Below are 21129 nucleotides of genomic sequence, written 5' to 3'. Positions count from 1 at the left end.
TGCCAGGGATGGGATACCTCCAGTGAGTTGTTTGCCAGGGAGGTCACTGATGCCCCCAAAACAGTATAGGCCATTGCTGAGGCCCTTGGTTTCCCACCAGGAATCAATGGTAAGACCCTATTGCTGAAGACTTCACATACTTGGGCTGCAAGGCCACTGAAAAGTCCTGCTGGAACTGAGCTGATAACCTCCATGTAGACCAGCTGACAGAAAGCTGGAAGAAGCCATTCTACATGTATTAATGGGAGAAAGGGATACCACCAGTGAAGATACTCAACAATGGACACTGCAAGCCTTATAATTGGCCAGCTAGGCCAAATGAGCCAACGGTGTGCAATAGTGGCACATCTGTCATGGTGGAAACCAACTGCCCTCCAATTGGACTGGAGGCCTGCTCCATGGGGGGAATACATCCCTGATACTGAAAACTTAAAACAGGGTTAGTCATGAGCCCTAGGGGGTGTAACATCTGCTGATGTCTGGATAAGTGTATATACTGTGCTTATCAAACTGCCCAGTAAGCACTTCTCTTAATATTTATACCCTTATATTAATGCTACTCTCACTTTTGATAGAGAATCTTCTCTTTGCAGATGGCAGTGACCCTGGGATGACTCAGAAGGTATCAGAGTGCTGGAAAGAAGTGACTGGAGTATTGAGTAACATCTTGATCACACCTTCCAAGGCTCAGGGTCTAATGTGGAAGAGGTGGCGGAAAGAATGTAAGAGCCAAAGGAAGGGTAGGACTCCTTACAAATGCTCCTCCAGACACAAAATGGCCTGCATATCCATGACCTCATGGTGCCTACACAAGACCATCATAAGAGGAGGAAAAGATCATGACAACAAAATAAAAGAGACTGATTGAGATGGGGAGGGGATATGATGGAGAATGCAGTTTCAATGGGGAAAGTGGGGGGAGGGAAGGTATTACCATGGGATTTTTTTTTGTATTTTAATTTTTATTTATTTATTTATTTATTTGAGAGTGACTGAGAGTGAAAGAGGCAGAGAGAGAGAGAGAGAGGAGAGTGGGCACGCCAGGGCTTCTAGCCACTACAAACAAACTCCAGACATGTGAGTCCCCTTGTTCATCTGGCTAACATGGGTTCTGGGGAATCGCGCCTCGAACTGGGGTACCATGGGGTATTTTTTATAATCATGGAAAATGTTAATAAAAATTGAGAAAAAAATTGTTTATTTTTATTTATTTATTTATTTATTTAAGAGCAACAGACAGAGAGAGAAAGAGGCAGAGAGAGTGGGCGCGCCAGGGCTTCTAGCCACTGCAAACGAACTCCAGATGCATGTGCCCTCTTGTGCCTCTGGCTAACATGAGTCCTAGGGGTCCTTAGGCTTCACAGGCAAGCGCTTAACAGATGGGTTTTTTTTTTTTTTTTTTAAGACAAACAGGGTCTCACTCCAGCCCACACCCGCCTTGAACTCATGGCGACCCTCCTACCTCAGCCTCCTGAGTGCTGGGAGGTGAACCACCATACCATGCCAGTTTGAACTCCTGATATTGTATCCACCTCCCAAGTGCAGGGATGGCAGGTCTGTGTCCCCACCGGTTTAAATGCTCTACCTTCATCCAGCCACTGTAGCCTCCTTTACAGAAAGAGCTCAGGGTCTCAGTGTAAATGGAGCCAGAACTGGTGCCACCGGGCGCTGTGGAAAACCAGTGTTTCGATCTCATGGTAGGCAAAGTGATTTCAAAGGTACTCAGACCTATCCTGCAGGAACAAAACCAAGTTTGCAGCCGGGCATGGTGGGTCACGCCTTTAATCACAGCACTGGCAAGGCAGATATAGGAGGATCGCTGTGACTTTGAGACCAGCCTGAAACTACAGAGTGAGTTCCAGATCACTCTGAGCGAGAGATACCCTACCTCGAAAAACCAAAAGCAAACCAAAAGACCAAGTTTGCAAGTGTAGGCAGGCTGAGGAAAGCTATTCTAAACAAAAAGTACAGCATATGTCCAAGATTACAGACTTGCCAGGGTCACAGGTGTGGCCACGAACCTCCGGAGAGCCATGAAGACCTCCTCCCCCACCTAACACAAATACTAAGGAGCGAGGATTTTCAGCAGGGTCTGCCCCTGCCTGCCCATGGGTCACATCTCCAGTGATGAGAAGTAGGGGCAGGACTAAAAGATCCCACCCAGGTCACTATACCAAGCCCCCAAACTAGGTGTCTTCACGGCGGCCCAGGTAACTTGAAGGTCGAAGTGTGGTGGAACACAGAAGCAAGTCACCAGAGGCGGTCAGGGAAGACCAAGGCCACCTCTTTACCATAGAGTCCACACCAAAGATGAGGAAAGCGTGGCCAGGCCTCCTAGCCCATGCCCCATTCACCTCACTCCCTCGGGCCACCAGCACCCACCGGGGACCCAGGGAGCACCCGCTGGAGCGAGGAGGCGGTAGGGTGGGTCACTAAATTGCTCGAGGTGGGAGGGGGAACCCCCTCACGTGGACACAGCGCCGACCGCCACGCCTCGGCATCCTTCTCTCCCGCTCAGAAAGTTGAAAGCGTGCCGGCGGGTGGTTTCTGGAGCCGTCTCGGCCTGGCTCCGACATGGAAGGACACCCCACAGCTCCCACACCCAGAGGGCTGGGCGGGACCTGCACTGTACACCCCCCTTCCCCGTCCAGATCCCCGAGGCCCCGCCCCTTCTCCGCCCGGGCCCGAGGCCCCGCCCCGCCGCCGCTGGCCCCGCCCTCCGCCCACGAGGAAGTGCCCGGGGCAGGGAGGCGCGGGGCTCAGAGCCGGCTGGGCGCGTCGACTGTCCAGAGTCCGCGGCCGGGGGCGCCCCGACGGTGAGGGTGATCGATGGATGGGGGACTGGGCCCCTGAGGACCCGAGGGAGGAGGGATGGGGCCGTGGGGAGCACAAACGGTGGATGGGTGGGGAGGAGCGGGGTTCCCCTCCGGGGAGGGAGGTGTGGGACGACTCCTGAGGACAGGAGCAAAGGGACCCCGGGGCGCGCGTGGCGGGGATCGTGAGGGTTTCGCCGTCGGGTCGGCGTCCACTGTCCTCCACGTCGTCCCCATCCTCAGCTCCCCGGCCCGTGTCGCCCCGTTACTTTTCGGGAAGCAAGGGCCCCACGCCCAGTCACTTCCCCTTCTCCATCCCACAGCCTTCCGGGTTGCTGCAGCCGGGAAAAGAGCTGGCTCCCCTGCCCTGCCCCGTCTCCCCTCTCCACCTCTCCCCCTCGGCCAGCCCGCCTCTGCTGGGGGTCTAGGGTCCAAGTGTGTGGGGGTCCCCGGCGAGCCCATCCCCCACGCGGAACGCGGGGAGTGCAGCCAGGCTAGCTCTGGCCGGGCCCGTGGGCGGTGACAGGAATCTACCTCGGGCCAGGGAAGGCCTTGTCCACCCTCTCCGCCCTGGCCTGGGGCACTGTGATGGAGGGCTCTGACAAGCTACCCAACAAGCCCTAGGCCTCCACTTTCCTTACCTGGAAAATGGGGCTCTTCCAAAGTGCTCGCTTTGAGAATGTAGAATGGGATACACAGACACTGGGCAGCGTGCCAGACCCAGACGACCATGAGTGTGTGCTGCTGGCCCGGTCCCCAGATCCATCACACACAGTCCGAGTGTCCGTCCTCGTGAACTTGACCTCGGGTTATATCTGCTCGGTGTGCAAGCCCACACCTTTAGTCTCCGCAGTCTTGGCGCTGAAGTAGGAAGGTCACTGTGAGTTTGAGGCCAGCCTGGCCATTAAGTGAGTTCTTTGTCCTTTTTTTTTTTCTCTCTCTCTCTCAAGGTAGGGTCTTGCTGTAGCCCATGCTGACCTGGAATTCACTTTGTAGTCGCAGGGTGGCCTCAAACTCATGTCAGCCCTCCTACCTCTGCTGGGATTAAAGGCGTGCACCACCACGCCTGGGAACATGGATTTTTGTTTAGTTTGGTTTGATTTTATTTTGGGTGCTGGAGCCTCATACTGCTCGGCAAGTGCTCTGCCACTGAGCTGAGCCCGCAGCCACCCAGCGTGTTAATACCATGGTTTATTTGAGGGTGGTATTTTGAAGCAGAGTCTGGCCTGGAATTCACTATATAGCCCAGGCTGGCCTTGAATTTGCAACAATCCTTTTGCTTCTCCCTCCTCCCAGATACATAACACTTCACATTTGTGTCACTTGGGTTTTTCCACCATCACTTTTATAAGGCGTTTTCTGTAACCCTGGCAGCCCCATAAAGAAGGCTTTAATGAATGTTTGTTTTTAAACAGCTGTGGTTATTTTCTTAGAACCATTATGAAAATATGTGACCTAAGTTGTCCTGTGGATGTTACTTGTTCTGTTGTGACACAGTTGTTGACTCCAGAGTCAATCACACTGTTCTCAAAAACATGGAACAAATGAGTAGGCAGAGGAGAATTTCTTCACAGCTCTACCAGCACTGAGTTTTATGAGGTTTTTTTTTTTTTTTTTGCTTTATTTTGATTTTATTTATTTTTTATTTTTTACTGGTTCCTGTTTCTGACCAGGAGTTGCCTTGCTTATAGGACTCCAGCAACTTCAGGGAGGAGGAGAAACAGGGTAGCGGGGCATGCTCACACCAGTGTCTCATACCCACAACAGGAAGTGGAGTACCGCCTAGCTCTGTGCAAAATGGCTTGCTGGCAGCTCTCTCACAGAGCCTGAGCTGGGCGGGGACTTCCTGGAGTGCTTTGCAGAGCCAAGCTCCTTGCTGGAGGCAACTTTAGTTTAGTCTCAATACAGCCAAACCTTTGGTTTCAAGGAAATAAAAGCCAAGCCAAGGAAGAAAAGACTAGCAAAGGAAAGAAAGAAAGAAAGTAAAAAAAAAAAGACATACAGGCTGTGCTTTATAAAGCCCAGCCTTTTCTGGGTAAGGATGGGTGGTGGGCTGAGAATACCAAGACCATGAGGAAAGAGCCAGAGAATTTAGGTATTGTTTGTTTTTAAAAATTTAATTTATTGGGGCTGGAGAGATGGCTTAGCCGTTGAGTGCTTGCCTGTGAAGCCTGAGGACCCCGGTTTGAGGCTCGATTCCCCAGGACCCACGTTAGCCAGGTGCCACAAGGGGGCACATGCATCTGGAGTTCATTTGCAGTGGCTGGAGGCCCTGGTGCGCCCATTCTCTCTGTCATTCTCAAATAAATAAATAAAAATAAAAAAATTTTAAAAATTAATTTATTGGATAGAGAAACAGGCAGAGAGAGAGGGAGAGAATGGGCATGTCAGAGCCTTCAGCCACTGTAAATGAACTCCAGATGCTTGTGCCACCATGAGAATCTGGCTTATGTGGGTCCTGAGGAATTGAACCTGGGTCCTTTGGCTTTGCAGGCAAGCATCTTAACTTCAACACACACACACACACACACACACATATATATATATAATAAAAAGAGGCAGAGAAAGAGAGAGAGAATGAATGAACACTCCAGGTCATTCAGCCACTGCAAAAGAACTCCAGATGCATGCTCCATCTTGTGCATCTGGCTTACACGGGTCCTGGGGATTCAAACCTGAGTCCTTTGACTTTGCAGGCAAGTGCCTTAACTGCTAAGCCATCTCTCCAGCCCAGTTTAGATATATTTGATTTTTTTTTGGGGGGGGGGGATAGGGTCTCGCTGTAGCCCTTGCTCACTTGGAATTAGTTTCCAGCTGACCTAGAACTCACAGTGATCCTCCTACCTCAGCCTCACAAGTGCTGGCTGTTAATGTTTTTAAGATAGGATCTTTCTATGAAGCCCAAGCTGCCTTCAAACTCTATGGCCCAGACTTGCCTCAAATTCATGATCCTCCTGCCTCAGCTTCATGAGTTCTAGGATTACACATGTGTGTCACTGCACCCAGCTGGAAGGCGGTGGCGCACGACTTTAATGCCAGCACTTGGGAGGCAGCTGTAGGAGGATCACTGAGAGTCCCAGGCCACCCTGAGATTACACACTGAAGTCCAGGTCAGCTTGGTCTAGAGTGAGACCCTACCTTGAAAAAACAAAAAAAGCCGGGCATGGTGGCGCATGCCTTTAATCCCAGCACTCGGGAGGCAGAGGTAGGAGGATTGCCATGAGTTCAAGGCCACCCTGAGATGACAGAGTTAATTCCAGGTCAGCCTGGACCAGAGTGAGACCCTACCTCGAAAAACCAAAAAAAAAAAAAAAAAAAAAAAAAAAAAAAACCCACAAAAAACAAAAAACCCCAGCACTGTACAGAAGGAAGGTGGAAGAGTATCCTCTGTGTCCAGGAGCCTAAGGTTTTTGTGGGGCTAGTTTTAGAGGGGAACTTGTGCATCCACAGAGAGAATCACTCAATTTTGTATTTATTGCAGACCACCCACCTTCCACTGAAGCTATGCAGCACTTCCTTACAGACTTACCAAGACAGACAGGAGAAAGGACAGTGTAGGTTATTCAATCAGACACATCCATGAACTGTTTGTGGAAGTCCAGTGATAGAGATAAGCAATAGAATATTTGCCTAGTATTCTCCAGTGAGGGGCTTGACTCAATCGTAGAGCACTTGCTTAGTGTGCAAGGTTCTGGGTTCCATCCCCAGGCTACAAAAGTTAAATTAGTTAAATAGAGTTGAGCATATAGCTCAGTGGGGTTACCTAGCATGCACAAGCCATGGGTTCCATTTCCAGTTCCACAAACAAAGCAAAACAAAGTCCCCCCAAAACTTATTTTTTTTAATTTTTTTGTTCATTTTTATTAATTTATTTGAGAATGACAGAGAGAGAGAGAGAGAGAATGGGCGCGCCAGGGCCTCCAGCCACTGCAAACAAACTCCAGACGCGTGCACCCCCTTGTGCATCTGGCTAACGTGGGTCCTGGGGAATTGAGCCTCAAACTGGGATCCTTAGGCTTCACAGGCAAGCGCTTAACCGCTAAGCCATCTCTCCAGCCCCCAAAAACTTAATTTTGAGACAGTATTTCATGTAGCACAGCCTGGTCTTGAACTCGTGATCCTCCCTCTTTTATCTCCTGAGTGCTGGGATTCCCACCTTTTTGTTTTTTGTTTTTGTTTTTCAAGGTAGGATCTTGCTTTAGCCTAGGCTGACCTGGAATTCACTGTGTAGTCTCAGGGTGGCCTCGAACTGACTCATAGCAATCCTCTACCTCCCAAGTGTTGGGATTAGAGGCATGCGCCACCACACCTGGCTCACCTTATGTCTTGAGAGAACTTTTCTCACTGAACCTAGAGCTCACTGAGCAAGCCCTAGAAATCGTACTGCCTTCTCTTCTCCAGCACTGGGATTACAGGCACAGCCTACCACGTTCAGCTACGCTGGTGATTTGAACTCAGGTCCTCATGCTTATGCAGGAAAGCACTTTCCACACTGAGCCATCTTTCCATCCCAGAAGAATCCATGCTTTCAAAAAGCAATTTTGGGGCTGGAGAGATGGCTTAGCAGTTAAGCACTTGCCTGTGAAGCCTAAGGATCCCAGTTAGAGGCTCGATTCCCCAGGACCCATGTTAACCAGATGCACAAGGTGGTGCATGCATCTGGGGTTCGTTTGCAGTGGCTGGAGGCCCTGGCATGCCCATTCTCTATCTGTCTGCCTCTTTCTTTCTGTCTGTCACTCTCAGATAAATAAATTAAAAAATAACAAAAAGAAAGCAATTTTGCCAGGTGTGATGGCACACACCTTTAATCCCAGCACTCAGGAGGCAGAGGTAGGAGGATTGCTATGAGTTTGAGGCCACCTGTGACTACATGATTCCAGGTCAGCCTGGGCTTCAGCCAGACCCTACCTTGAAAAAAAGAAAAAGAATGTGGTGCCATGATCAGTTTAAGAACCTCTTTGGGGGCTGAAGAGATGGCCCAGCAGGTGAGAGCACTTCCTGTGCTAGCTGAGGCAACATCTCCATGTCCACAGCCAGGGTAGCTCTGGGGAGTCACAGGCACAAGTATCTAGGGGAAAGCATTGCAGGCTGAGGGAACAGCTGCTGTAGAGGCCTGAGGCAGGCACATGACCATGAACTTCAGGCTCAGCCTCTGGGCTGGCAGGGGAGGTCAGCTCTCATCGGTCATATCCATCCTAGGCCAACAGCTGTCATTTCACAAACATCTGGCAGGTGTGTTGTAGGTTTTTGTTTTTTTTTTTTGCAAGATTTTTTTTGGGGGGTGCGCATAGCATATATGTATATGTGTGTGCAGATGTGTGCATCACACATGTGGAGACCAGAGGAGGATATTGGGTGCCCTCTACAGTTCTGTGTTGTTTTCTTGTGCAGGAGTCTCACTGGGTTTTTTTTTTTTTTAATTTTTATTTATTTATTTGAGAGCGACAGACACAGAGAGAAAGACAGATAGAGGGAGAAAGAGAGAATGGGCGCGCCAGGGCTTCCATCCTCTGCAAACGAACTCCAGATGCGTGTGCCCCCTTGTGCATCTGGCTAACGTGGGACCTGGGGAACCAAGCCTCGAACCGGGGTCCTTAGGCTTCACAGGCAAGCGCTTAACCGCTAAGCCATCTCTCCAGCCCTGGTGGTAGGTTTTTATTTTTGTGTTTTCAAGGTAGGTTTCACTCTAGTCCAGGCTGACCTGGAATTCACTGTGTAGTCTCAGGGTGGCCTCGAACTCTCAGGATCCTCCTACCTCTGCCTCCCAAGTGCTGGAACTAAAGGCATGCACCACCATGCCTGACTTTAAAATTTTTTTATTATTATTATTTTAAATTATTTAATTTAATTTATTTATTTGACAGAGAGAGAGAAAGAGAATGGGTGTGCCAGGGCCTCCAGCCACTGCAAACAAACTCCAGACACACGCGCCCCCTTGTGCATCTGACTAACATGTGTCCTGGGGAATCAAACCTGGTCCTTTGGTTTTGTAGGCAAACGCCTTAACCTCTAAGCCATCCCTCCAGTCCATTACAATTTTTTTTTTTAAATTTATTTCACACACAAAGGAGAATGCTGCCTTGTGGATCTGGCTAATGTAGGTCCTGGGGAATCGAACCTGGGTCCTTTGGCTTTGCGGGCAAATGCATTAGCCGCTAAGCCATCCCTCCAGCACCAACGTTGTCGTTTTTATTGTGGTGCTAAGGATGGAACCTGGGCCTTTGTGCATGCTAGGCAAGCACTCGACCAACTGAGCCATATTGTGGCCTTGTCAATTTTTTTTTTTTTTAAGGTAGGTTCTTACTCTAGTCCAGTCTGACCTGGAATTCACTATGTAGTCTCAGGGTGACCTCGAACTCATGGTGACCCTCCTACCTCTGCCTCCTGAGTGCTGGGATTAAAGGTGTGCCCTGCCACACCTGGTGTCAGTTTGTTTTTTTGAGGACACAGCTTATATAGCCCAGCTTGGCTTCGGACTTGTCCTCCATGTGCCACCTACCATAGGTGCGTGTGTGTACCTGCTTTACTCTCTGTGTACCCCTGCAGGAGGCAGGAGCACTCCCAAAGGTAGGGTCTCGCTGTGGTCCAAGATGACCTGGAATTCATTATGTAGTCTCAGGGTGGCCTTGAACTCTCAGCAATCCTTCTACCTTGGCCTCCCCAGTGCCGGGATTAAAGGCGTGTGCCACCACGCCCTGCTGTCCCATTCCCCTTTTGCAGATTCAGAGAGGGCAGGTCATGTGCTTGGGATCACATAGCCAGCAGGCTCCTGCACTGTTGGACCCCACTGACTCTGGGAAGTAGAGTCAGGAGGTGCATGGAGCATGGGCTTGGGGAGTGACATGTGGGTCTTCTGGATGGGTATATATTGAGTGAGCAGCATAGAGAACAGCTGGCAGATAGGAAAATGGACAGACGTAGCGAAGGCTCTTGTGTCAGGATGAGGAGCAGCAGCGCAGTGAAGGTGGGGGACCCTGTGTGCTCCAGGCCAGTCAAGCCAAGGGTAGGCAGCAAGGGCTGGACCCTGAAGAGGCAGGGCTGTTGGAGAGAAGGGAAGAGCTGTCTGGAGCTGGGCCGGGGATGTTCTGTGACTGCACAGTGACAGTACATAGAGTGGACGTCTGGCTCCACTTTGGCCCCAAGGACACTTCTGAAACTCGGCAGCGGCAGGAGGATGAGATGGTCCATGGGAGCTGAGCTGCTCTGGAGCCTCCCTGAGACCTACCAGCCAGGCCTCAGAGGTGTCTGTCTGTCTGCCTCCATCTACCTTTAGGCCCGGGAAAGGCAAGAGCCTAACACACAGTGGGCTGGAGCAAGGCCAGCCCACTGTGTGTTAGGCTCCATTTTAAGTGTATTATGGGATTTTTTTTCATTTATTTAGCTAGTTATTTCAAATATTTTATTAATTGCTTATTTGCACTGTGGGGGGTTGGAAGGAATATTGCTCACCAGAGTCTCTTGACATTGCCAACATGGCGACACTTTTGCATCCATCATCTCCTTACATGGCTGTGGAGAATTGACCCCAGGCAGGAAGGCTTTGCAAGCAAGCACCTTTAATCACTGAGCCATCTTCCCAGCCCCAGGGTTCTTTCATTTAGTCTTCATCCTGTCCTTGTGGGCAGGGGAGGAACAGTTCTTTCTATCTATGATGAAACTGAGACACAGGTATCAAGCAGCCTTCTCACTCATGTAGCATCTTTGTCTGTAGCCCAGTACCCCTCATCCCACCTTTTCTAGCCCAGGCTGGCCTGGAATTTACTACAGAGGCTCAGGGTGGCCTCGAACTCACGGAGACCCTCTTACTTCTACCTCCCGAGTGCTGGGATTAAAAGCGTGCACCACCACACTTGGCTCCATCCCACCCTTTGCTCTCTGGAGCCCCAAAGACGTCCTGTAACACCTCTGTTACTTAGGAGGAGGGAAACTGAGGTGATATGACATGCTGGGCTAGTCAGGAAACCAGGTGGCCCTGGCTGCCTAGTGGTGACTCTCTGAAGGAAGCCAGATGACCTTCCTGGTGTGCAGCCCTCTGGGGCAGGCAGGGCTAACATGGATTCTGTCCCCTCCTCAGGTCCAGGAGCTGAGCACCATGGCCTATCACAGCTTCCTGGTGGAACCCATCAGTTGCCACGCCTGGAACAAGGACCGCACGCGTGAGTGCCTACTGGGGACGCATGGGACGAGGGGGACAGCCTTAAGGGGTGAGGTACAACCAGGCCCTACACCCAGGGTCATTGTTCTGTGGGACATGCTCTTTGGGGAGGGCTGAAGAACTTAGGAACCAGCAGAGGTGGCCAGCAGGCAGGTGGAAAGGCAGGTGTTGACCAGACTCCATTGTAGGTGCTGGCACCGTGCCATGCTAGAGAGTGGGTAGCAGCCAGGGTCTCTTGGGGGCAGGAAGTGAGCATCAGAACCTACAGTGTGGGAAGTTGAAGGAGCTGTGAAGAGAAAAAGGAAGGGGTCAGACGTGATGGCACATGCCTGTAACCCCAGCACTCAGGAGCCTAAGGCAGGAGGATGGTGAGGATTTTTTTGTTTTTGTTTTTGTTTTATTTTTCGAGGTAGGGTCTTGCTGTAGCCCAGGTTGACCTGGAATTCACTGTGTAGTCTCAGGGTGGCTTCAAACTCAGCGATCCTCCTACTTCTGCCTCTCAAGTGCTGGGATCAAAGGCGTGCACCACCATGCCAGGCCCAAGTTTGAGGACAGTGTGGAATGGACAGTGAGACCTTAAGGAAAGGATGGAGGTGGGGGGGGGGGAGGAAAAAAGAGAAGATGGTGAGGAGAGAAAGGAAAAAGAAAAGGAGAAGGGGTGCCAAGGGCAGAGAGAGAAGAGAGGCTATCAGCCTGTGTGGATACTGGGCATGGTGGCGCATGACTGCAATCCCAACACTCCAGAGGCTGAGGCAGGAGGATTGGGAGGCCATGGCCAGCCTAGACTATACAAAGAGACCCATCACCCCCCCCACACACACACACATACACATGGACTGGAGAGATGGCTTAGTGCTTAAGGCACTTGCCTGGGAAGCCTAAGGACCTCCTAGGTTTGATTTTCCAGGTCCTAAGTCAGCCATATGCACAAGGTGCCTCAAGCGTCTGGAGTTTGTTTGCAGTGGCTGGAGGCCCTGGAGCATCTATTCTCAATCACTCTCTCCTCCAAACTCTCTTTTCTCTCTCTCTCTCTCTCTCTCTCTCTTTTTTTCGAGGTAGGGTTTCACTCTAGCCCAGGCTGACCTGGACTTCACTATGTACTCTCAGGGTGGCCTCGAACTCACAGTGTCCTCCTACCACTGCCTCCCGAGTACTGGGATTAAAGGCGTGCGCCATCATGCCCAGCTTCCTCTGTCTCTTAACAAATAAAAACAAATAAATAAATAGAAATAAATCAGGGGAAAAAAAGACTGCAAAGCTGTGCTCTACAGGAGGCCCTACTTGAGCAATAAAGTCTCTTAAAGAAAAAAACAAGGAGAGAGGGAGGAAGGGATGACCTGTGACTGATGGGAAGGCCATGGAGATAGAAGGCAGTAACAAGACAGATGCTCACCAGGGCCATGGAATAGGGAGAGGTGCCAGGGCCCAGGGACTGTAATGGGTGCAGGGGTAGGGTGGTCAGTCCTAGGAGGGCAAGAGGGTGGCTCAGCAGCCCACACCTGTCTCCCTCTCAGAGATCGCCATCTGCCCCAACAACCATGAGGTGCATATCTACGAGAAGAGTGGCGTCAAGTGGAGCAAGGTGCACGAGCTCAAGGAGCACAACGGGCAGGTGACAGGTTGGTCAGGCTGGCGCTACATGAGGTGGGGTACTCTGGGTTGTAAGGAATGCAGCCCTGATTCAAACTGGATTACATTGTACGGGGACTGTGTTGGCTCGCATGTGGGCTTCAGGAATGGCTTGACCCAGCACCTCAGCGTTGCCAGGCGCAGTTTCTTGTCCCATGACTTTGTCCTTCAGCATGTTTGGTGGTAGCATGGGGGAACTGTCATGCCTTCTGATGAGCTTTAACCATAATTCTTTAGAGTGGCTGCAAGTAACAACAGGCCTTGGTTAAAAAGAATGCTCGTTGGGGGCAAAGGAGATAGCCCGCTGATTGACCACGTGCTTAGCATAAGCAAGGCCCAGGGTTCCATCCCCAGCATTGCAAAAACACCTCTGGTATTGGGGGATGGCTCCGGGGGAATGAGGACTGAGTTCAGTCCCCAACACCTACATGGAAAGCCAAATGCTCACTGCTCCCTGACTCGGCATGCAGCGTGCTCCCTTGGCCTCCCTCTCCTCTTGGTTGCTATGCCTTCCCTGCCGTCAGTCATGACTGAATGCCAACATAAACCCTTCCTTAAAAAAAAAGCACATACCTATAACCCCAGCTGAGGGAGTTGCTGATGGGGGCAGAGACAAGATTGCTAGGACTCACTGGTCAGCCAGTCTAACCAAAATAACCCTGTAGGAGCACGGAGAGATAGCTTAGTGGTTTAGGCGTTTGCCTGTGAAGCCTAAGGTCCCATGTTCGACTCCCCAGATCCCATGTAAGCCAGATGCACAAGATGATGCATGCGCAAGGTCACATATGCGCACATGTGCACAAGGTGGTGTACACATCTGGATGGAGGCCCTGGTATGCAAATTCTCTCTCTCTCACTTTCTCTCAAAAAAAAAAAAAAAGTCTGTTGGACTTGCTTAAAAAAAGTGTGGGACGGGGTTGGAAAGATGGCTTGGTGGTTAAGGCATTTGCCTGCAAAGCCAAAGGATCCTGGTTCTACTCTCTAGGACCCATGTTAGCCAGATGCACAAGGGGGCACACACGTCTGGAGTTCGTTTGCAGTAGCTGGAAGCCCTGGTGTGCCCTTTCTCTCTCTCTCTCAAATAAATAAGATATATTTTAAAAAGGGGGGTGGAGAGATGGCTTAGTGGTTAAGGTGCTTGCCTGCAAAGCCAAAGAACCTTGGTTCGATTCCCCAAGACCCATGTAAACCAGATGCACAAGGGGGTACATGTGTCTGGAGTTTGTTTGCAGTGGCAGGAGGCCCTGGCACACCCATTTTCTTAATAAACAAATAAAAGTTTAAAAGCAAACAACTAAACAAACAAAAAACCAGCTGGGGCTGTAAAGATGGTTCAATGGTTAAAGGCACTTACTTGCACCTGACAGACCAAGTTCAGCTCCCTAGTAAAGCCAGATGTACAGAGTGGCGCATGTGCCTGGAGCTTGCTTACAGTGGCATGAGGCCCTGGCCTACCCATACTTTCTCTCTCAAATTAAACAAATACATGTTTTTAAAATCACAGCATGTAGCGGGGCGTGGTGGCACACACCTTTAATGCCAGCAGGAGGATTGCCATGAGTTTGAGGCCACCCTGAGACTACATAGTGAATTCCAGGTCAGCCTGGGCTAGAGTGAGACCCTACCTTGGGGGAAAAAAATCATGGCACGCACAAAAGTCTGTCTCAAAGAATAGGAGTGATAGAGGACAGCTGACAGCTGATGTCTTCTGGCCTCTGCATGCACATGAGTGAGGCACACACATCTGCACACACACCACATGCATATACCACACCCACATGTGCCAAAAATAAACACCAGAAAAGCTTCCTATAGGTTGCAGCCTTGTATCCCAACACTCATACCCTGTAGGCATTGACTGGGCCCCAGAGAGCAACCGAATTGTGACCTGTGGCACAGACCGCAACGCCTACGTGTGGACGCTGAAGGGTCGCACATGGAAACCCACGCTCGTCATCCTACGGATAAACCGTGCTGCCCGCTGTGTGCGCTGGGCACCCAACGAGAACAAGTTCGCCGTGGGCAGCGGCTCCCGGGTCATCTCAATCTGTTATTTTGAGCAGGAGAATGACTGGTGAGTGTCTAGCTGCTGTCTGCGGTGGCCTGGGAAGGATTCAGGACTGATGAAACCCTGCACTACAGACCTTTTTAAGGGGGAAACACCAGAGTGACCCCCAGGAAGCACCAGATCTGGTCTCACAGCTCTGACTTGTTAATGACAAGACAGGCCACACTGGTGCTACTTCTGGGCCCCAGCATGAAGGAAGCCCCATGCCTCCGTTGGCACTGACTTCTCTGCAGCTGTGTGGACTTGATTTGACACCACCCCACTTCATAGATGAGCAGAGGAAAGTCACATGCAGGAACACAGTGAGCCTGGGAAACCTGAGTTCAAATCCCATCCTGGCCAATTAGCAACCACATGGTAGGTGAGGTTGAAAGGAGACTGAGGCACAGAATTCCTACTCAGCACAGTGTTGCCTGTAACAGACAGGCTCATGCCCCTCCCACCCAAGACATGGGTGGACCCTAGTGTTCCTGAGGCACTGAGGCCCACGGTGCCCACCTGCCTGTCCCTTTTGTCCCTGCTAGGTGGGTGTGCAAGCACATCAAAAAGCCCATCCGCTCCACTGTCCTCAGCCTGGACTGGCACCCCAACAATGTGCTCCTGGCTGCTGGCTCCTGTGACTTCAAGTGCAGGTGAGTTGGGAGGGGGAACTCAACCTAACCTACAACAGGAATTGGAAGGTGAAAGGGAGCTGCATCTTGGGATCCTTGAATCCCACCTTCCATATCAGACCCTGCCTCCAGCCTCATGTCCTGTGCCATCTCTGCATTTTAGCAAGGTCCCTCTAAGCCCTCCTTCTGCCCAGTAGAACCTCTCGCTCCTATAGTTCCTGGTTTCTGTCTGAAGGAGAATGGGTGGGTATGTACTACGAATGACTGAAAAGCTAGAACGGAGTAACCCCTTTTGTTGTTTTTTGGTCTTTTGAGATAAGGTCCCACTCTAGCCCAGGCTGACCTGGAATTCACTATGTTGTATGTATGTTAGGGTAGCCTCGAACTCACTGCGATCCTTTTCCTACCTCTGCCTCCCAAGTGCTGGGATTAAAGATGTGTGCCAGTCCTCCCAGTGAGACTTGTGTGTGTGTGTGTGCATCTAAGTGAACAACTACTATTGTTCCTCAGGAACACTGTCTGCCTCCTTTGAGACAGTCTGTCAGTGGCCTGGAGCTTACCAGTTAAGCTGTGCTGACTGGCTAGAGAGCCCCAAGGACCTTTCTCTCTCTTCCTCCCAGCATTGGTATTACAGGAAGCATGCCACCATGCTCAGCTTACTTTACGTGGGTACTGGGGATTGAACTTGGGTCTTCATGCCTGCAAGGCAAGCACTTTACTGACTGAGCAGCTCTCCAGCCCCCACTTCGTAATCTGAAGGCTTATAATGTAGAGTGTGCAGTTGTCATTCATTGTTTTTCTTTTTTTTTTTTTTTTTGAGGTAGGGTCTCACTCTAGCTCAGGCTGACCTAGAATTCACTATGTAGTCTCAGGGTGGCCTTGAACTCATGACGATCCTCCTACCTCTGCCTCCAGAGTGCTGGGATTAAAGGCATGCGCTGGCTCGTTCATTGCTTTTACCTCAGAATTTAGCACCCAAATCTCCCTTAGTCCCCAGTTTTTCTCAATTCCAGGCAGATAGTCTGCCCCCCCCAACTCTGAGTCCTAATTTGGGAAACAGCATGTGCCACCAGCGGCTCCTTGGGGAGCCCTGGGCCCAGAGAAAATGGTGCCCTATGAGACTGGGTGGGGGGAGCCAGTAGGAGAAAACAGGATTGGTGCACAAAAGGCATCCCAGGAACTGGCCGTGAATGGCCCATGTAATGAGGATTGGACGCTGCCTAGGGGCCACATCGGTTGTGGATGGTTAACCCTCAGGTTGGGGACCCAAGAGGTCATAGGATGCTGAGCTGTGAGACTTTTGCCTCCCCAGTCCCATGTGGATGCACAAAAGGGGGCCCAGACTTGTCCAGCATGAAGAATCAGGCCCTTGCACTGCCTGCCTGCATGGCTGCTTTACTGAGCCAGTTTGGAGAAGGGAGCCCCTTGCAAGCCCACCTCTTCACCTCTGTACAGGATCTTCTCAGCCTATATCAAGGAGGTGGAGGAGCGGCCAGCTCCCACTCCGTGGGGCTCCAAGATGCCCTTTGGGGAGCTGATGTTTGAGTCCAGCAGCAGCTGTGGCTGGGTGCATGGCGTCTGCTTCTCTGCCAGCGGCAGCCGTGTGGCCTGGGTCAGCCATGACAGCACCGTGTGCCTGGCCGATGCTGACAAGAAGATGGCGTGAGTACCTAGGGTGGCGTCTGGGGGGGGGGTGTCTGTGGGAAAACCAAGGCGCACAGTTCACAAGGGTGGGGAAGGGAAGGGCAATGTAGCTGACCTCCGTGTCATCCCCCTTCAGTGTCGCCACCCTGGCCTCTGAAACACTGCCGCTGCTGGCCCTCACCTTCATCACCGAGAACAGTCTGGTGGCAGCAGTAAGTAGGTTTTGGAGAGGTGTGGGCAGGGGCCAGGGAGAGCAGTCTCCCAGTAAGCCAGTACGACTCTCCACTCATCCCTTCCTGCCTTCCCTTTTCTCCCTCCCTTTTCCTTCCTTCCAGAATTGGTTCGGTTATGCTGCAGTAACATAATTCCCCAACTATACTTTATGCAGCAAAAGTTTAGTTCTTCCCCCCCCCCCCCAGAGGTGGGAGAGTTTAGATAGGGTGTCACTTTGCAGCCTAGGCTATCCTACAACTTTCCTGCCTCAGCTTCCCAAGCACTGGAATTACAGGAGGCCTGGCTGAAAAAGATCTTTTTCTCCCTTTTCTTCCCTTTGTCTTTCCTTCCTTCCTTCATTTCATGTGTTGCTGGGGAGTGAGCCAGGGTGTCTTGCATTCTGAACAAGTGCTCTGCCATTAAACTACATCTCTAGCTCTTTAAAGTTGCCTGGGGAGGTCTTGAACTCACAATCTTCTTGCCTCAGCCTTCTGAGTAGCTGGGACAACAGATATGGTTAGGGGCTTATCTCTTTTGGTACTGACACTTTACTGTGGGTGTGTGACAGGGGTGTTGACAGAGGCCTGATCTCCCACGGTAGAATCATGCCCCACCTCCTAACATTTTTGCTTACATTTATTGGCCAGGACAAATGACTAAGCGACACTTAATTCAAAGGGCAGGCCTGTGGGTGAGGGAATAGTTCAGGGCCACCAAGTGTCCAAAACCCAGTACTCTCCCCTCTGCCCACGCCATCTGTAGTGTTTTTCTCCTTTCTGCAAATGTGTGTGTTCAAGTCTGCTTTCTTCTTAGAGAAGCATCCTGGTTGAGGTGTGGGGGGGGGGGTGGCACCAGATGCCCCTGAGCGACTGGTCTCCCAGCAGCGATCCCTGTACCACGGCAGGGTCATGACTGCTTCCCAGTGCTGTTTACCTATGATGGTGCTGCGGGCACGCTGAGCTCAGGTGGGCGTCTGGACGTGCCCAAGCAGAGCTCTCAGCGCGGCATGACTGCCCGCGAGCGCTTCCAGAACCTCGACAAGAAGGCCAGCTCCGAGGGCGCCACGGCCTCTGGTGTGGGCCTGGACTCGCTGCACAAGAACAGCGTCAGGTGCGTGCATGTGGGGCCTGGGGCATGAGCCTGAACCATGCTGCTAGGAGGCCCTGGAAAGTGTGGATGGAGCTCGAGCAAGGTTAGGGGTGCCCCGCAAGAGAGAACTGGGTCTAGGCTGCTGGAGGAGGCAGGTGTGCCTCTGTTTAGGTTGCACAGAAATAGGGTCAGTCTACCTCAGCAATCTACCTTGCTTTAGTGGCCAAGCTAAAATTCTCTGGGGTGGCTGCACAGTGACTGGAGGGCTTTTGGGTATGGGTCTATTGCTAGAGCCCATGGAGGCATGGGAGGAGCCTAGGGAGCCTGAGTTGGGGTGAGATAGGAACCCCTCCCAAATCTCACAGCTGCCAGCTACAGGGTCCACTTGTATGGCATTCTGACAGCTCTCAATCAGCTGCATGAGATGTCTAACTCAGACCAACCTTTGCCCAGCGGTCAGAGCAGTTCAGAACCAACCAACTGCTACATCTTTCCTGCCCCATTGTGTGCGTGCCTCCCTGCAGCCAGCACTAGTGACATTTTGTGCTAAATGTCATTTCCTCTAAAATCCAAGCCCTTCCTTCCTAAGTCTCCAGTGATTGTTCCATGCACCGGGGCTTCACTGCGCCCCAAGCAGGTTTGGGTTGCTCCCATAAACGGACTCCTAAGCTCCAGTCCCAGGATGTCCCTGGCTGGGCACACCCTGTCTTGCCATTTCTTATAGGAATGGGTCGGGGAGTTCCTGGTAGGCAAGCTTGAGTCCTAAATCCCTCATCCTCTCTACAGTCAGATCTCCGTGCTCAGTGGGGGCAAGGCCAAATGTTCCCAGTTCTGCACTACAGGCATGGATGGTGGCATGAGCATTTGGGATGTGAAGGTGAGGTGGTTTGCTGCACTCTGCAAGCCCAGGGCTACCCTTTTACCTCTGGCCTGCACAGCTCCAGCTGGAATGGGTGTGGACTGGGGCCCTGGATATGGGGTGTCTGCAGGACAGCTGAGAACCAGCTTGTCCACTCTCCCTCCTTGCAGAGCCTGGAGTCAGCCTTGAAGGACCTGAAGATCAAGTGAGCTTTGAGGAATGCTGCCTTCATCCCAGCTGCTAGGGAAGGAAGGGGACAAGGGGCTGGGGAGGCTAAAGGTTGCTTTGCTGAATGCTTCTAGGGCACCAGTACAGGTGCCCATAGGCGCTACACTCCAAGAGTAGGGGATGACAGCTTCCCTGCCCATTCAAGGAACATGTGGCTTTTTCTTAATGAAATGCTTTTTCTTATTGTTAAAAAAAAAAAATGCTCCCAAAGCACAATGCTGGTCATGAAATGCTTCAGAACTAGAGGTAATAAAAATGCAACTATGGACAGGCATGCCTGTCTGGAAGCAGAGGCTGATTTCTGCACAAGTACCCTGAAATCAAATACCCTTAACCACAAAGACCTCCCAGACCGCATTTGCTCCCCTGCAGTCTAGCCCTGGGTTACATGTTGCAGGCTAGTTCTAGACTATACTGGAAATGCCTTACTTTCTAATTGTGATGAAGATGTTTTTTGATAAATGTTAATCATTTTGTTTTTTTCTTTTAATTTTTAAGTTTATTTTTTTAGAGAGAGTGAGAGAGATAAGAGAATTGGCATGCCAAGGTCTCAGCCACTGAAATTGAACTCCAGATGCTTGCACCACTTAGTGGCCATGTGTGACCTTGCACTTTCCTCACCTTTGTGTGTATGGCTTATGTGGGATCTGAAGAGTAAAACATGGGTCCTTTGGTTTCAGGCAAGTGCCTCAACTGCTAAGCCATCTCTCCAGCCCTAAATTTTTTTTTCTTTTTTACTTTTTTTTTACACAGGGAGAAAGACAGATAGAGGGAGAGAGAGAGAATAGGCGCACCAGGGCTTCCAGCCTCTGCAAACGAACTCCAGACGCGTGCGCCCCCTTGTGCATCTGGCTAACATGGGACCTGGGGAACTGAGCCTCGAACCGGGGTCCTTAGGCTTCACAGGCAAGCGCTTAACCGCTAAGCCATCTCTCCAGCCCATCCAGCCCTAAATTTTTTTATTTAATTATTCGCAAGCAGAAAATGAAGAGAGACAGACTGAGAGAATGGGCACTCCGGCTGCTGCAAACAAATTCCAGATGCATGCACCACTTTGTGCATCTGGCTTTATGTGGGTACTGAGGACTGATACCTGGGTTGTTAGGCTTTGCAGGCCATGTGCCTTAACTTCTGAGCCACCTCTCCAGCCCTGGTATTTCTACCCCCCCTTTTTTTTTTGAGGCAGAGTCTAATTGTATCCAAGGCTGGCCTTCAATTCATGATAATCCTACTTCTGCCTCTCAAGCTCCATGATTAAAGGCATGCACCACCACACCTATCTTCCAATCCCTGTTTCTATTTTGTTCACTCTTTTTCTCCCCAATGCAAGGGTCTTGCTTTATCCTTGGCTGACCCAAAGTAAACTATGTAGTTTCAGGCTGGCCTCGAACTTGCAGTGATCCCCTCTACCTCCCAAGTGCTGGGATTAAAGGCGTTCACTACCATGCTTGGCCTCAATCTTATAAAATCATTTTTCTTGTATGTGAAGACTAAAATGGAATCAAGGTGTCCTGTCCCTGTTTTGGGTGTCTATCTCTCAGAATGACCTCCCCAAGAGGGACACTTTCTTTTTTTTCCAAATAGCCCAAACTGGCTATGAACTCCTTGTGTAGCTGAGGAAAGTCTTCAACTCCTGAGCCTTCTGTTGCCACTTCCCCAGTGCTGGGTTCATGGACATGAACCACCATTTGGGGTTTATTCAGTGCTGTGGATCAAACCCAGGGTTCTGTGCATTCCAGGGAGGCACTCTACCAACTGAGCTACAGCCCCAGCCCCACTTAAAAAAAAAAAAAAAAAAAAAAAAAAACCAGACATGTACC

At 50.9% G+C, this 21129-nt stretch overlaps 1 protein-coding gene across 1 annotated transcript; it reads left to right on the top strand.

Annotated features, from left to right (window-relative positions):
* Window positions 1-2718: 2718 nt before the first annotated feature.
* Window positions 2719-19596, top strand: Arpc1b (actin related protein 2/3 complex subunit 1B). Its single transcript, XM_004672705.2, has 10 exons — window positions 2719-2816; window positions 10888-10969; window positions 12483-12587; window positions 14449-14671; window positions 15190-15297; window positions 16732-16938; window positions 17057-17132; window positions 18038-18243; window positions 19009-19099; window positions 19252-19596. The coding sequence occupies exons 2-10, from the start codon at window positions 10906-10908 to the stop codon at window positions 19288-19290; spliced, it is 1119 nt and encodes a 372-aa protein (XP_004672762.1). The 5' UTR covers window positions 2719-2816; window positions 10888-10905; the 3' UTR covers window positions 19291-19596.
* Window positions 19597-21129: the final 1533 nt, after the last annotated feature.

This window comes from Jaculus jaculus, chromosome 2, assembly GCF_020740685.1.
Source record: "Jaculus jaculus isolate mJacJac1 chromosome 2, mJacJac1.mat.Y.cur, whole genome shotgun sequence".
In the NCBI taxonomy this organism is placed as follows: domain Eukaryota; kingdom Metazoa; phylum Chordata; class Mammalia; order Rodentia; family Dipodidae; genus Jaculus; species Jaculus jaculus.
The sequence above is the reverse complement of the archived record's forward strand: the minus strand, read 5'-3'. Positions and strand labels throughout refer to the sequence as shown.

Bases quoted from the DNA above. Each gene is read 5' to 3' on its own strand.
- Arpc1b (XM_004672705.2), top strand. From the start codon at position 10,906: ATGGCCTATCACAGCTTCCTGGTGGAACCCATCAGTTGCCACGCCTGG. The intron at 10,970-12,482 runs GTGAGTGCCTAC...TCTCCCTCTCAG, and splicing joins CTGGAACAAGGACCGCACGC to AGATCGCCATCTGCCCCAAC. The intron at 18,244-19,008 runs GTGCGTGCATGT...TCCTCTCTACAG, and splicing joins CTGCACAAGAACAGCGTCAG to TCAGATCTCCGTGCTCAGTG.